The 16,882-nt window shown below is 33.6% G+C and overlaps 1 protein-coding gene across 4 annotated transcripts in view; it reads right to left on the minus strand.

The window, feature by feature from the left end:
• Window positions 1-16,882, minus strand: part of PTPRK (protein tyrosine phosphatase receptor type K) — a 478,561-nt gene that overhangs the window by 27,268 nt on the left and 434,411 nt on the right. The window contains exons 14-18 of one of the 4 annotated variants that reach the window (XM_053913630.2): window positions 13,809-13,947; window positions 12,734-12,775; window positions 10,714-10,743; window positions 5,761-5,921; window positions 3,873-3,908 (exon numbers count right to left, since the gene is read on the minus strand). In XM_053913630.2, coding sequence (XP_053769605.1) covers window positions 3,873-3,908; window positions 5,761-5,921; window positions 10,714-10,743; window positions 12,734-12,775; window positions 13,809-13,947 — 408 coding nt within the window. The remainder of the gene's footprint in view (window positions 1-3,872; window positions 3,909-5,760; window positions 5,922-10,713; window positions 10,744-12,733; window positions 12,776-13,808; window positions 13,948-16,882) is intronic. The other 3 variants (XM_053913631.2, XM_053913632.2, XM_024551866.4) reach the window with 3 other exon arrangements.

Raw genomic sequence — 16,882 nt, forward strand, 5'->3', positions numbered from 1 at the left:
TTTCGCTTACGCTCAGGGCATGAGGTCAGAGTACGTTATGTGTATTTCACCAGGACGACAGATGCTCTGAGATGTAGAAAACAGCTGATCTGCTTTTTTAAAAGTATAATGGGAGATTTTGCTGGGTTCTTACTTTTTTCTTGTACCGGCATTCACAGAAGTATAGATTGGGACTAGAAGATCAAATAGTCAATTGGGGAGGTATTTCATTGTTGGTTAAATTGAACAAATTCCTTCACACCCATAACCTAACCTGTCTCTGGGCAACCATCCCACCGGGCTGCTTGTCTTGCCCTTGTGGCCCTACTACGCCCAGCCCCCTGAGGCTTCTTACCCTGACACTGCAGACTGGGAAACATGGGCATTCTACAGAAGCATCCCCTGCACCCTCTAGGTTGGCTAGCCAGGTCACACGTTATTCATACTCAATCTCTACCTCTTGGTTTTTTATTGTTATTACTGTTGTTGTTGTTTTTATTGCTAATATATTTGGGCTCTTCTGGCTACTGTATAGAAGAAACCAGTGTATTTCTCTGGGGTAAAGTGTGTAGGTCCTTCCTCTGGAATTCTTCCTGGGCCCATCCAGGCAGAGCTACACAGCTCCTGCTTTATGTTCTCATGACCTCTCGGTCTACATTCATTTCATTTATTTTATTTTTTAATAGTTTGTTTCCTGGTCTTTTATCTTCACTAAACTCTTAACACTTAGAATATAGAGACAGAGTCATTTTTTTTTTTATTCCTAGTCTCTGGTGCAAAGCAGTCAATAAACATTTCAATGAGTGAATTAGTTAAAATCAGCTGAATCCCTTACCACCCACATTTAAGTATAGGCCCATCCCAATTGTGTTATATTAGCTTAAAATGAAAGGAAACTTTAAGCATCTTTCTGTCATAAGGAGGAAGAAAAAAAACAAGAACATTTTACCTATGAAGAATAAATATTATTTTAATGAGCATAGTACTAATCATTACAATGAGAAAAAGCATGCTTATATTTATCACATTTAAACTTACCACTTTAAAAAATGTTTTAAGGGGTGTTACTTTGAAAAGCATTATATTGCCACGCTCATTAACAGAAGAGAAAGTACACTCTTAGGGGAACTTTTGTTTTTAATGATAATGCATACTGTAGAGAACGATATTTAATTAACAGTGAAACATATTTCAAATGCTGGTACATTTGCCTGTTCTATCACCAACTCTACAAATAGGATATGGCAAAAAATGAATTGTTGTCCCCATGATAAACATTTTTTCTTCCTGGAGAAGGAAAAAAAAAGAACCCCACAATCAGATTTGCGTGCTTCTATAATTTAGCTTGATTGCATTTACTCTACTTTGTCTTACTAGGCTGAATGCATTTTTATCTTTCTGCATTTCCTTCTAAAATACCACAATGAATCAAAAGCACTCCTGGTGGATTCCGTTCTGAACTAATCACCCAAATGAATTAGTGCCCTTTATTCAAGTTTTGCCCACCCCTCTATACACAAACATTTGCTAGCAAACATAATTCATGAGATTCTCTTCTTCGATGAGACTATACTCAACTGACCTATCTCTGCTAAAATATTACAACTGATAGACTGACATAAAGCATCTATACATCTCTCCCATGAAGTTAATCAGAAGGCACCGATGTGGGCATTACACAGCGTAGGACAGAAAGAGGGCACACGAAGTCGGTGAGGTGAAGCAGAGCCACCGCAGGGGCTCTCTCCGTGGAGTGGCCCCAGGGCTCACAGGCACCTGCTGGAGCAGCAGGGTATTTACATTTGTAAAAGGCCCAGTGAGAAACACAGAATTCACCCATATTCCAAATCTTACACAATTGTGTCCCAGTATGAAATGCCTTTTGTTTGGCATTAAGCTTTAACACAGTAGTACAATGAGCAGTACTCTTTAAAATAATCACACATGAATTATTAATGTCAATACATTTCCACCTCATTAAACCACCTAATAATGTGACTAGTAGTGAGAGTACATGTACTAATCATTATCCTTATTACACATTTAAGAATAATAACTTTAAGTATTTCCTGGATGGAAAGGTTTTCTAGAGTTCTTTGCAATACACTTACCAGTTATAGGGACTTTAACCCAAAGAAGCAGTAAAACACAAAAAACACAAATATATGAATTACCATGAAAAGTTTCTAAGCTCTTTTTAAATCAGTGAATAGATACAAATATAAAACAACATTTGCAATGATTTCAAGATTGCTTTATAAACACAAAATCACTTGGATGCAAAACTATAAACATCACGATCCCAAGAATGATGAAAAATGAAACAACTCATTTTTACATCTGATATGATTAATGAGATTTAGCTTTTAAACAACAAATTAAAAAAAATTAACTCAACTTTCAAAATGACAAAAAATTCATAGTGGCTGTTTATACGAGCAGATTTGAGGACTCTATTGTGTTGTTTACTCTAGCCTTCCTTCAACAGGAACATCCCTTTTCACAGGGAATATTGTTACCATACCATTTAAAACTTGATAGCTTTTAAAAACTCACATATCATCTCATTTTCTTTTTCCAAAACTATGTGGAAAAGGTACGGTAGGAATGACCACATTGCTTTACAGATTGGTAAGCAAAGACGAAAGGTATTTTCATGAGTTTATACTGTGAGTCCGCAGCACTGCTAGATGTGACCCCAACTCTACCTACCTGTCCTTAACATATTACTGTAGTAAAGTTTTAACAATTAGGCAACTGTGTTTTCCCGTGCATTAGTAACATTTTCATTGAATTGTACTTATTAACTGGACGCTGGCAGCCTTCTAGAGTGCTCAGCAAGGATGATAATTTTAGAGGCATTTGCTGCCTCGGCAAGGACGGCGATTCCTGACTTCTCCCTAACCCATCAGGCCACCCCCGGACGGATCCCTCAGTTCGCTTCCTTACCCCTGGTGGTGTGGCCATTAAAGGGAGAGTGCTGTCCACAATAGAGCACACCCGCTTTCTGGTTCTTTTAGAGTACATAATTTTAACTTCAAGTAATTATTTTAGTGAAAAAGAGGTGCGTTTTGGTTAACTGAGTTAGTGTCACTGTTCCAAAATATTCTGAAAATGGACATGAATGTTGAATACATGGACAATAAAGCATGCATAAAATGCAAGCTAAAGTTTTATGTTCACAAGAGATTTATACATAAAACATGAAAACTGGGAGCTTTTGACACATGTTTCAGGCAATTTCTACATTTCTTTGGTTAGATCTTAACATTAGAAACACAGGATTAAAACTGATGTATAACTTGTGAACATATAAGCAAATGGTCATGAATCATTGCTGTAAAATCAGTCAAACAATATGGTACAAACTGAAATAAAACTCGTCCCATTCTTAAATATGTAATTAGATTACAATTTAATATAATTTTATACCTGAAAAGGACTTATTTATTGCTAGCAATACAGGATGTCTTAGGTGTTATATAGTAACTATAATATCAGGCGAATTTAGGAAATCTCTTTGCATCAAATCTTTATGTACAAACAAATTATTCAGGTAGCATTGGTCCCTGACGTGTGTGCATTTGGGTTCATTCTATTAACCCGCACAGATAAACACACATCTTACATTGTGGGCCATTGTACTTTTGCCCCAACCTAACAGAACCAGGAATGAATGAACTCGTGGCTTCAGAGAAGCACACATCACTCATTTGAAATCCACTAGCTCTGACTGGATTAACCACGGCTGTTCTCTTTGATAAGGCAATGACTATATATTTTAAATGAAGATGCTTCCAGAACAGTAAGTAATAACTCTGCTGACAAAATTGCAACCCATGCAAGGAGGTGTGATCCATGCAAAGAAAAACGATGAAGTGGCAGGGCCTCACCTAGCACAGCGGTCGGCACGAGTGGATCATTGGGCACTGTGTGGAAAACAAAGCTCGTGAAGGAAGACGTCGCCCTAAAGGAGTATTTTACTCTCTTTTCCCCTTCAAAATATATGTATGTTTTCTTAAGAAATATAATTATTAAACACTCTTTGATTAAGGTACCCTGAAAAATTAAAATTCTTTTTTCAGCTTGGGTTATCGCAAAACAAGAAAGGTGTATCTATAGTTATAGTTCAGTATTCCGCTCAATTTAAAAAGCCAGGATGATTCAACTTGACCGTATAAAGATTATGAAATTAGGGGGGGAAACCCGTGAATTTTAGATCTATCAGGTGCAAAAAACTTAGAGAAATAATTATTTCATACTCATTCCAAATGAAGTTTATTTTAGTTAGCTGTGGGAAATAGATTTAATACTTTCTCCAAGTCCATGAGTGGGTATGTATAATTACACTAGTGAATCCAAACTTCCCAGTAACATAGGCAATAGAAAAGTATGGGGAATAAACATGCTTTCAAATCCTTAATGTATTAATAATTAAATAAAATCGTTAGAGAGGTAGCACATCTATATTTTCAATAATTTTCAGGCAAACACCTTCAACAATATATTTTTATGTTCTTTTCTATTATTTATCTTATAGTGAAAAATAAAATAGATCAGAAAGGCCCTATCATGATTAAAATTAAATTCAAAAATGACTATAACCTTTCTAACTACTTTGGTTAGATATGTAACAAGGAAAATGATGGGCTGCATTTAGGGCCAATAATGTCTGAAATTTTCACCAAGCTGAACATCCCAGAAAAAGAAAAAAAAAACCTTCCTTTTCTGAAAAGATGTAAACGCATACAACCTGCAAACACCTTATTTTTCTCAACCTTATCACAACATACCTTTATAATCTGTATAAGAAATAATACTTCTATTATCTGATCTTCCCTTACATACGTTTTCCAAACTGAAGTAAGCACACCTCCAGTATCTGTGGCAGAATGCCCCTATATACAAGGCCAAGGATAAACATGATTTTCTTTTGTCAAGCATGAATTTTATGTGAGGATTTGAAGAAACAGAGTCAGGTAATTTAACTTAAATTTAAGTAACAAATACAGGGGTATAGAAAAAAAATAAAATTCATCAGAAATTTGAAGATAACTAATATTGGGGTAATATTCAAACCATCTGCCATTAAACAGTACTTCAGCAGAAATATTTTAAAAGCCTTCCTTCATAGATCAACATTAGGAATTCTTAACATGGGTGGAAGGATGGGTAAATTGATAGACAGATGAACGGATGAATGGATGGATTTCACTATTTCATGCCAATCCCCTAATTCAAGTGAACTTTTGGACTTCACATCAGCCACTGAAGAACATGTAGTTCCTCTTTCCCCTAGTTAACTTTTTGTTACGGAAATTCTCCAGGAGTCTATAGAATATTTTGATAGAATAATTTTACCCATGCCAATAATTCTCAGAAAATGTATGATGTTTGTTATCTCACAAAAAACTTTATCTTGCACAAAGGAAGACTCAAATGGTAAAATAACAATAAATCTGACAGGAACTAATTTTATGTAGGCCGTGAAGTATATTAAAGCAATGAAATACAATTTGGTCTGAGTGGTATATATGAATATCTGTTATGATGATATAGTAATAAAATTCATGCAGGTTGACGTTAAAGTAAATCTGGTATCAAGACTGAAAATAAGTTCTTATAAATTCCATAATATTATCTATTGCCTTTTTTCTTCTGTGTAGCTATTTCTTCCATCTGTTTTTCTTACTTTCTCTCATTATTCAAAGATGTGTTGACCACAGAGTACACTAAAAGAGCTTTGAAAATCATGAATGAAAATTTTAATGAAGAACTTACATCTTGGACTAAAATTATGTTGGTCCATGAAGGTGATGGAAAGAGGGTCTTCTGCATGCAGAGTGCTCTGGTCAGCATAACTCCGATCCATCGCATTCACCATGTGAGTCATCTCCTGCCGGGTGTTCCCCATAGCATCCTTGCGTTTTTTAGCAAGCTTGCTGCCAAGGCAAATACAAAAGGGAAACCTGAATGTGAAGCTTGAAGGAGACTTGACAACAGTAGTAAGTGGTTCAGGAATGTCCAAGGGTAATGATACAGGTGTGGGTTACAAATAATTTAGGTCATAATTTTGGGAATTAAGCTCAACATTCAAACAATATTTGTTGCTTGCTATAAAAATAGTTTGTCATTTGGGTATTTCAACATTCAAGCTGTCAACCCCAAACTCATTTCTTATATTTCATCATCAAAATTGTAAAACATAATTATACTTTATTAAAACCATAACTGAATACTTCCTTATTAGAGTTGTTCAAGAAAAATTTTAGATAAAGCTAAGTTCTGGTATTCCTCCTGGATGATTAATTCTTTTATCAATGCCCATTCCTCATTGTTTTATTACTCAGTCACAATGCAACATATTTAATATGTTCATAGCATGAACATATTTAACAACATATTTACATTCATCCAAGCCTAACCTGGACACTTGTAAAATCAAGCACAGCTAGATATAATGCAAATACACAGGAATATATGGAAAAAATTATATACTCTATCAGAAAATTAGATGTATTACACAAATGATTATAATCTTGAATTATAGACATGGTCAAATCCTAAAAGTGTGTTTTCGAACCTCATGACAGTGTATCCACTATAGAAATGCCTTATAAATTAAGCAGGGCAAAGGACTCAGGGGACTTGCAAATAACAGAGGTAGACTTTTCAGCTAATCAAATAATGAAATCTTTATCTTACATATCAAAGATATGAACTACATTCTGATTCTCTGTAACTGTTACACATGAAACATGTAATAAAAAACTATTGAAGGTATAGAAAACATTTATATCACATTAACAAGGCAATTTATATGATATAAGTAAAGGCACTCTAAAAGCTTATAGTAGCCAGATTATGTTTCTAAATTTATGGCAATAGTTTATGTTGCCTTGGAAATATTCTTTAGTGGTTTTAAGAATACCATTTCTCAGCCAGATTATTAGCTAGGACATATTCTTCTGATTCTCATTAGTATCTAACACTAGAGTAAACATTCTACAAATACTTTTTTAGGGCCTCATTTAATAGTTGTATTTATGTCTGAAGGCTGTTCCTTTAAAAGATTAACCTAGCAATTTAAGAGCTAGTCCTAAATAGAAATTTTTCCCCTTACGAATCATACATAATACTTGACTTTAGGGGGTTTATACCCAACATATGAACACAGCAAATGTGACACCTTAAATAAGACAGTCATAAATTGAGCTTTAAGGATCAAAATAGCATTACTATTTTTCTTTAGAAATAATGATAATGATAGTACCAGTAGTAAGAAAACAAGGACAGAAGTATAATAAGAATTACCATCACCACCACCACCACCATTACTACTACTAACTACACCATCAGTACAACAACCACCACCACCATTTATCAGCAATATTTGCTCTATCCATTGAAAATGAAAATGTTATCTCTTTTTCTCTAGGCTAGGCAGTCAAATCCCCATAAAACCCTTACAGGTTTCAGACAGGAACTATAAACATGTGTGGCTGCCAGTGGCAGGACACCGTCCCGTGGGGATGGGGAGAACTGGACCCCAGTTCAGGGCAACTTCTCTACGTGACTGTTGGCATTTGATTCCAGTATTGAGCTTCTGATTTTTAAGTTATATCTAAAGAGAAGTAATGAATCTGAATATTTATGTTAAATTTTTGGATTTTTTCCAACTGCTTTTGTGGTTTTGAAAGAGTGCATGAAGCAAATTAAACATCAGCAGGTCATATTTTAGTCCATAGACCACTTTTCAAACTTACCTCTGTAGTGTCTTATAGGATATTTGTTCTTTGACCTATAATGTTCGTTTACCTCTAGTATCTGGTTAACTTGTATTCTCTCCCACCTCAACAGGGAGGCTTCTCTGACTAATTCCAACAACCTGTTTCAGGTTAGGTTTCCCTGCTAGGTGTGTTTAAAACACAAGGTTTTCTGCCTCTCCCTAACACTCATCACATACCATCGCAAGTGTGCTTTTAATTGTTTTCCCCACTGTGTGTTCCATGAAGGGAAGAACCATCTGCATATTTCTCGCATTTAGAGCAGTGACTGGCACATAGCAGGTATTCAAATACTTGCTCAATGGATGGATTAGGCCTGTTATATGCTTTGCACTTTTTCTTTGCTAATTCAATTAATTCTCAGACTAACCCGCTGAAAAGGCATGAGAATTCTAATTGTATAAGATGAGTTTATTGAGACTCAGACAAATTAAATAACTTGCCCAAGGTTACTTATCTAATAAGCAGTGAAAGATGACCTGTTTTCAGGTCCTATACTCTTATACTATATCCAGTTGCTGACATTTATTAATGCTGCATTATAAAAGTGTACTATAATAAAAGCATCTACTTAATTTATGAGTTAAAAATTAATTGTTACAAATTTGAGAAGAGGAACGTGAATGCAGCACACATTTTAAAATTTTGAAACAGAAAATTACATCGTTTAAGAAATAACTCTCAGTCTTTGTTGATAAGAAGAATGAAAAATTCATTTCTCAAAAAATTTATGAGATTGAATTAGATAAAAATAACTAGTTGAAATGTGAATTAAAAATGTTAAAATTTTGAAGATGGGCAGTTCAAAGCAAATGGAAAGACATGTATAAACTTTGAGGCTTTACTTTAAAAATACATAATTTATACATGTTTCATGAATAAGGAAAAATATCATGTAATGGATTTGCCAAGTTCACGACAGATGAAAGTTTTCATGGCAATGCAGGATCTCGACTTTTCAGATCTACAAACCTCTATCAGTTGTCAACTTACAGGGGACTATGTGTTTGTTAACATCTGCCAACCAACCATTATCAGCTTTGTTCTGATAACCTAATTCTTACAACAACACTGTGGGGTAGACTTTAATGAAGGTTATTACAAAACAAATAAAAGTTAACAACAGAATTAAGTGTTTTGGTGGAGAACCGAGAGTTACTATGATAATGTCAAGAATGTTAGCTCAAAGGTCACATCAGATTTACTTTTAAATTCTAATTTAATGTATTGCTGCTTTTATTTTTTAAAACTTCTCTAATTCGGATTAGCTTCACTAGGTATGTTTAAGGAGCTTTTACCAGCATATCTCCATGACATTCTTTCTAATTATGATAATGATGCCAGTGTTCCTAAGTATTACAACAACAGTATCATAACTTACTACCTAGCCTAGAATACTGGAATGCCATCCATCCACTAAAAAGCCAACCCTATTCTAACATTATGAATATAGACAGAGTTAACAGAAAGCTTATTGATATTCTCTTAATAAAATACTTAATGATTTCTGTGTTTGATGCTTTGTGTCCCTCTGAGCAACAAGCATATATAATGTGCACTTCAGGACAGTTAAGCAATTCATTTTGCAACTACTTGAGTTTGACAGATGTGCAAATGACTTTCATTATCAAAGCAGCCAACAGCATAAACTTCTGCAGGTGGATATATGGGTGGGCTATAAAGAGGGAAAGTGCTCCATCATTGTATGAAATGGTACAGTTAATTACCTTTGGCTTCATCCAACATGATTTAACAAGGATATTATGATTCATGAAGGTAAGCCAGGAACATTGTTAGTTTACACCTGCTTGTTTAGTGGATTTTAAGAAGGCAAATGTTTATAATATTTAAAAAGGTTGCCAGAATTATGCTTTAGTCATTAAGAGTCAACAAATTCTGTTGTAAAGCTAGCTTAAATTCACCTAGTGAAATGAGTAGTGTGGGACCCAAACGTACACAATCACAATCCTTAAGCCTTAAGAGTTGGTGGATCAGTATTGATCAAGCAATGTCCAAGAATACTTTGGAGTCTTATTCCTTTGGATTGGACAAATATCCTGGCCTCTAAAGTAATAAATTGAAAATGACTAGGGAAATAGAGTGGACAATAGTCTCGATCCTTATTCAAACTAGTATTTCATACCTAACTCCAGAATGAGCTGAGACTTTGGAAGAGAAAAGGGCATATGTGACACCCATGTATGTCTTGTGTAGGTAGAAGAGGCTCCTCCCCCCATCAGCCTTGGCTTTTAAAAATAATAATCCTATTTAAGTTAAAAATAAATAATACTTTTCTTCCCTAAGAAGGAATTGTTATTTCTTTGCCACTGCAGTATTATGATTTTACCCATTTGTTTTCACAAGAGTACACTGATGGCCTAGATGGCCAGACCAAAGGTGTTCATTCTAAAGTTACAGCCCAGCTTGGATTTCCGGAACTGTGCAGACGAATGTTGTCACAGTAAGTTCTGACATGACTCGCATCCTGTGAAAGCACTTTTGTTTGTTCTATGAAGACATCACTTTTATGTTTTTATATTTTTTGTCAAATATAACAGTGTTACATAAAGATAGGGATTCGTAAGTTACAACCACTATCCCTACCATATGAGTGAGGTATCAAATTGATAAGTTACAGGTTTGACTTAAGTAAATAAATGATGTTTTGGGTTATAGACTAAAGCTACTTATGGAAAATTGAAAATTAAAATTAGAAGTAGCTGAATATACATAAATACAATATCCCTTTTTAAAAAGATTAACAAAATAATTTAATAGGTAAAGTTTATCATTTGAGTCCAGAAAAAAAAACATGTTTTGAAATGTCACTAAAATCGCAAATATCCTGTTGGTTTTTCTTGTTTCGTTTTTGTTTTGTTTTGTTTTTGAAAAGGGATATTGCATCTTTAACACATGTAAAGTTGTATATCACCCATTTTCTACTTACAGGTAGTAGGAGTAAGAATAGTAGCTCCTCCTGGCAAGCAAATCACAGACAGTGGAAAAAGAGAAGCAATGGTGAATGAAAAGCGTGACTCCGTCACATTCAATAAAGCAGAAAAATGTGCGTTAAAATTAAGATGAAATAAAATAAAATTCATGTTTTTTTTTGGTTTGCATTTCAATTTGCTCATGCATTGGTTAGATGCCTTTTGCCATGCAATTAGAAGGATATGCAATAGAAAAATAAAATTTAAATTACATAATTTGGGAAAAAATAACATGCTGACATTTCTTTTATAGCCAAAAAAGAAAAAAAGAAGAAGTAAATGGGTCGTGTATCTTCGACATGCAGTTAGGCATATCATCCATTACCATCTAAATGCCATGACAGATGGAACGGCTGTGTATAGAACTTGTACACTAAATCGATTATTTTTCTTTAGATATAAAACATAAGACCTATTAGGTTAATATAGAATATATGCAGAATGACACCTAAAATTTTTATAAACCAGTCATTATATCCTAATGGTACACAGGTACATACATATATTATGTGAATATACATATGCACCGCACACTATATACACACACAGTATGTCCACAGTAGATGTGCGTGACCATGGTACACAGACATTTACTGTATCGAAACATAATTTCAAATTTATGTTTGCAATTATTACATTATTCATGCTGTGCATTTAAAATATAATACATAACCAATGACATAATGGCATACATCTGGAAATAATTCAAAAGCAATTAAAGTAAAAAATGGCACTGCGTTTTGAAAGATGCAATATCCCTTTTCTTACCCTAAAAACTTACTTTATATGTACCCTCAGCTGTAGAATTTTACTAAATTGAATTCCAAACCATTTCTTCACACAACAACCAAAAATGAACAGAATGTTTTTCAACATGAGAAATATACCTATGTATATTAATATTCCCAGTGAGGGATAAAACCTTGAGAAACTTAATAATTTCTCATTAAAATGAAGATAATGAAAGACTAAAGTATTTTGCCTTTCCATTATTTTTATTATACATTTGTGTATTAAAAGGCTAAGTGTGTTATAGACTGAAATTGTTTCCCTAAATTTGATGCTATTCAATATTGTTATAATATCTATGATTTTGTGTATATATAATAAACGTAGTTGTGATTAAAGCATACAAGATAAATGTATGGCACACAACATGAGTAAAAGGCATTAAAAAGTTGCTTAGATACATAAGGGATTCAAGTAATTTAGTTATATATTGCAATGGAATATATCTAAATATGTAACTTCATCTATACAACTGCAACTTTTCCTAGTCATGGAGGTGATGAGGAAGAGAAACAAAAGCCCTAGCACACTCTCTACCAAAAGGCAATCGATTAAAGCATAACTATGAAAACTCCAACATTCAACATTTTAATTGAGGCTCATTTATCCAACCATTAAAAATATGAACCAGAAAAGAATTTCTTACATTCTGCAATTATAGCGAGTTGTCAGAGCACATACCACCCCCACCCCCCACTGCAATCATGCTTAGAGATTGTTTTGGTGTTCTTCTTGAGACTTATTTTTCAATTTTTTTTGTTATTTCTAAAACAGAAAGCCATGGATAAGAAAGACTCCGATAACAAATAACTGTTTTCAAGTACATAATAAAACTGATCATTTAACCGAATTTTAACTAAATGAGAACATAATCAGAGGCTATGTCCAATCTGAAGTGACTGGACTGATTTTAATTGTGAAGCAAAGTTGAATTAACTCTCTTAACTATTTAGTGTAGTTAACCCTCCAAGTGTAAATTTACAGTATGAAGAGAGATAAGCTCTGGAGGTTATATTCAATACTTTTATTGATGCTGACTGGCAAATTTGTATTACTAAATACTTAAGTCTTCCTTTCTCATATAGGATGTATTTTCCAACCACAGAGGTAGACAACAGCAAAGAGAGAAAGCACTATTGGGGAAAGCACGTATGTAGCTAATTTAACACAAAACACTATAATGCATACCTAATGTTTCTAATGCAGATGTGTCTTCTCCAACATATATATCTCCAGGAAATAATTGTAAAGAGGCAATATATTAAAATAAACTCTGATGGAATCATTAAACATGTAGTATGAATCTTATCTATATTGTTAATGATCTATTTGGAGTATAAAATAATAATCACAATAGTATATTATATGATTTAATATAATACAATCAATAGCATTTATTATATTATTCAATATAATTCATAAATTACAAACACTTCTATACACAAAACTATTTTGGGCTGTAGTCTGCATGTAAAGATGTTTTTTAAGAAGTCCTTCCCAATTGTAGTATCATCTAAAGCACGTGATTGGAAGGATTAGAGAGTTGCATCAGTTTCTAGGACAATGCCTGATAGACAATGACACAGTATAGAATAAAACAAAGTTCAAATTATAAACACTGTATACTTTAAAAATGTTTTAGCAGGAGTATAATTTAATCTCCAGTCTAGAGTTCATTTGAAATTCTAGTGGGTCTTAATATCTGCATATAATTCAGAAGATGACGATATTAGTTGATATGGTAGGAAAGACTAAGGCTCAATTTTTTTAAAAATTGACTTTTCATATTAAAATACCAAAATATTCAGTGACTATGTAATGTGCAACTTCACAAAATAATGTTTACATTCTTCTCATATCTTATTTATAGCCAGTATTTAGAAAAGTAAAGTATAAAATAATTCATAGACCATGACCCAAATATTATGATAAATTCTTATTTTGTCATTTTGAATAAACAACAGTTGACATTCAAGATAAATTGATATCTCAAGTATCTTTGCATTTGAGAAATTTAAATTCATACACTAATTTCAAGGTTAATGTGACAAAAACAGATATTTATATCTGAAATTAAACTGCAAATAACCAATAAAAATTTATTGGAGAAGCCTGAGAAGTAGGCTCAGATGCTGACTACATGGTTAAAATGCAAGTCTTCTACATTCAATTCTCTAATTTAAAAGAGCTTGAGGAAACAAAAAAGTGGTTGACATCTAGTGACATAAGTAAGTGAGTGAAACAGAACAAAATTAGGCCTTACCTCTTTTTTACGATTAGTATGACAACTAGGAGGAGGAGGATGAACACCAGAATTCCAGCACTAATTCCTGCTATTTTCACCACTCTGTCTGTCTGCTTTGCTGGGTCTGGAATCACTTCTGGTTCTTCTGTTGCTGCAGCTAAATGAACCAAAAAAAAAAAAAAGAGTTTATTAAAAGTAGCTAATTATCACAGAAAGGAAACTGCGAACTATTACAAAAGGCAATGTGTTTATTTGGAATTAAAATAGCCTGCAAATATAAATGCAGAAGCATATTAAACTACAGCATGAGAGATATAGGGTCAAGTTAAGGGAAAAGTTTTCTGAATAGGGATTAACACAGAGAATAAAACAAAAATCTAGACATAACTACCACAGGGAACATTGAACGATTTTTCTCCAAATGTCTTTACAAATGAGATCACAAGATTTTTCACAGTTAGTACATGGGAAAGAGATGCGGTCAGATGTAAAGGTTCATTTGTTTATTGTTTCATTCAGCAAACCCCTCTCCACTCAAGTACAGGTGCTGTGGTTGGCCCTTTAAGGTTCTGTGAGTGGCACTTGCCTGGCACACAGTGGTTAAGTTAAATAAATGTCTAATTGGACTGCTGAAAGTGTGAGTTTATAATTTGATATATAAAACTTTAAATGAATCATTGGCTTGGAGGACAGAAAGAATAAGTAAAGTAAAAGAGATATATCAAGAAATATTTCACATTCTCTTAATAAATAAAACCCAGATAGTAAACTTGGAAAACTTTGAGAAGATAAAATCTTAAAAAAGAATTTTTTACATATGTTCACTTCCTGTCTTTCTTGAAGTCACCATCATCCCCCATATACACACATACTAGTAATTATAATCTGTAATCAATTTACAAGCTCTCTGAAGACATTTTCCTTTTAAAAATTGGCAAGGAGAGTATTATTATCTATTATTATCTATATTGTACATAAAATATTGAAGCTTAGAGAGATGAAGAGAGATATAAATTGCTCAAAAACAGAGACAAAATCTAACATATCTTCTATCTTCTCAGGCAGCAGCTCTCACCATTTCCAGATCCACAGCCCCTCCTGCTACGACTGTGTGTGACAAGAATACAGGCGATTCTTAGGACTCAGCACACTTGGGAAACTGCCTTAAAGCCCCATTCACAGTCAAGGTGTGGTAGCTAGGCGACCAAACAAATACACCCCCAAAACTAACCTCATATCTTTCCAATGAATACTTTGCTAATTCGTCCATTAAAATAATTCATTTTTCTAACATTCCAGTCCTTTCCTCTTTAGATTCTCTGTCTTGGCTGCTTTACCCCACCCCCTCCACTTTTACCTCCAGTTCTGCACATCTAAATACCTGCTCCAGTTTTCCAACCAACCAGTTTCCCTTAAAAGGGGATTGACACAAGGTTGTTAAATTTAATTTTTCCAGGTAGGACAGTAAAAAGGACTAATGCATCTAATATTAACATCATTTCATAAAATGATAATTTAAAGCTCAACCAGTATGAAACATGGTTTTAAGAAATGGTTAGAGAGAATGGTTAACTTTGCAAAACAATTCACTATAACTGTCTTAATTTACCTTATTTCAACTGGATAAAAGAAAGCTTCCACATGGAACACTGTTTGGTAACTATGATTCTCAAATAGGAAAATCTTTTTTTTCTTAGTAAAGAAAGGGGTTTTTCCTGTCCGATTTGATACTTCCCACATATGCGAGCTTCAGGGAATTTCCAGTCTCATTAATTATGAATAGTGGTAGTTCACTGTTTACCACATTTCTAATTCCACATTATGGTTCAATTCATCAAAACATGTATTAAATATATTGGAGATCTCCTTTCCCAAAAGAAACTTTAGGAATATATAGATGATGTATTATGGAATTGTACATCTGAAACTGATATAATTTTAATAACCAATGTCACACCAATGAATTCAGTAAAAATTAAACAAAGATATACACACCCATAATAAAGACAGGAAATAGATTTTAAAGTTGCATATGAAGCTAAAAAGAACATTGCTCGTAATTCTCAAAATAAATATGTTTGACACAGCTACCACTTCAATTAGACAGACAGGATGTTTGATATAGAAATCTCTAGAAAAAAAAATTAGTCCAGGAAACAAATCCTCATTATTCACTAATTAAACCTTATTCTCATCAAGTTCTATGTTACACTTAGCTTTCAGAGAGCAATCCCTTCTGAAACTCTTTAAAACACCAGTTCTTGTTCAATGAGGTAAACATTGTAGTTCATGAAAATATTCTATTATGGGATAAATTTCTAGAGATATTACTACATAAGTAGCATGTTTTCATAATCTTCACAACTGCTAAGCCGCATCGGAAACAAGAAGCCTTCATAATATACTCAGGTGCAAGCACACTGTCATCACAAAGTACGAACAGTCAGCCTTAATGCTAGCTGGGACTAATAAATAACCAGGGAGACATGAAGGTGATGGGTAAGCAATTTCAAATTCAGAGCTTTAAAATTTTTAAAGTTTTATTAAATAATATAAATTTGCTAATGAATTAATTTTAAAATATTTCCAGGAATGAAAAGCCAAATCTAAAAGTAACTTTCTGACCAAAGGTACTGATTACCCTAAAGTTGTATTCAGGGTACAAGAGTTATAATCTATTATGCAGAATTGTTATTACCTTAAGGTCATAGTCTGTATGTCTTTGTTAAACACTGGATTTCAATAAATATTTACCAAATGGTTAAAAAAGAAAATAAAAGGACCCGTGGACAGGCACAACAGTGTGGTGATTGCGGTGGGAGGGGAAAGGGCGGTAAACTGTTGTGGACAAAATACAATAAAATAACTGTAAACAATGAAAGTAAAAACACCAAGTTCACTCATGTGGGTTGAGTAAGGGTGCTTCTGGGTTATCATTTTAACTCTTGTGCAGAGTTTTTCACTGATGCTTCAACATCACTATGAAGCTTGACTACAGAAGGCTAATGCAGCTCTCTCAGGAACATATGATTTGCTGGCTGTTTCCCCTTGATTGTGAATCCTCCTCAAATCTTTAGCTATAAAATGTATTA

This window comes from Desmodus rotundus, chromosome 11 (assembly GCF_022682495.2).
Source record: "Desmodus rotundus isolate HL8 chromosome 11, HLdesRot8A.1, whole genome shotgun sequence".
Taxonomy (NCBI): domain Eukaryota; kingdom Metazoa; phylum Chordata; class Mammalia; order Chiroptera; family Phyllostomidae; genus Desmodus; species Desmodus rotundus.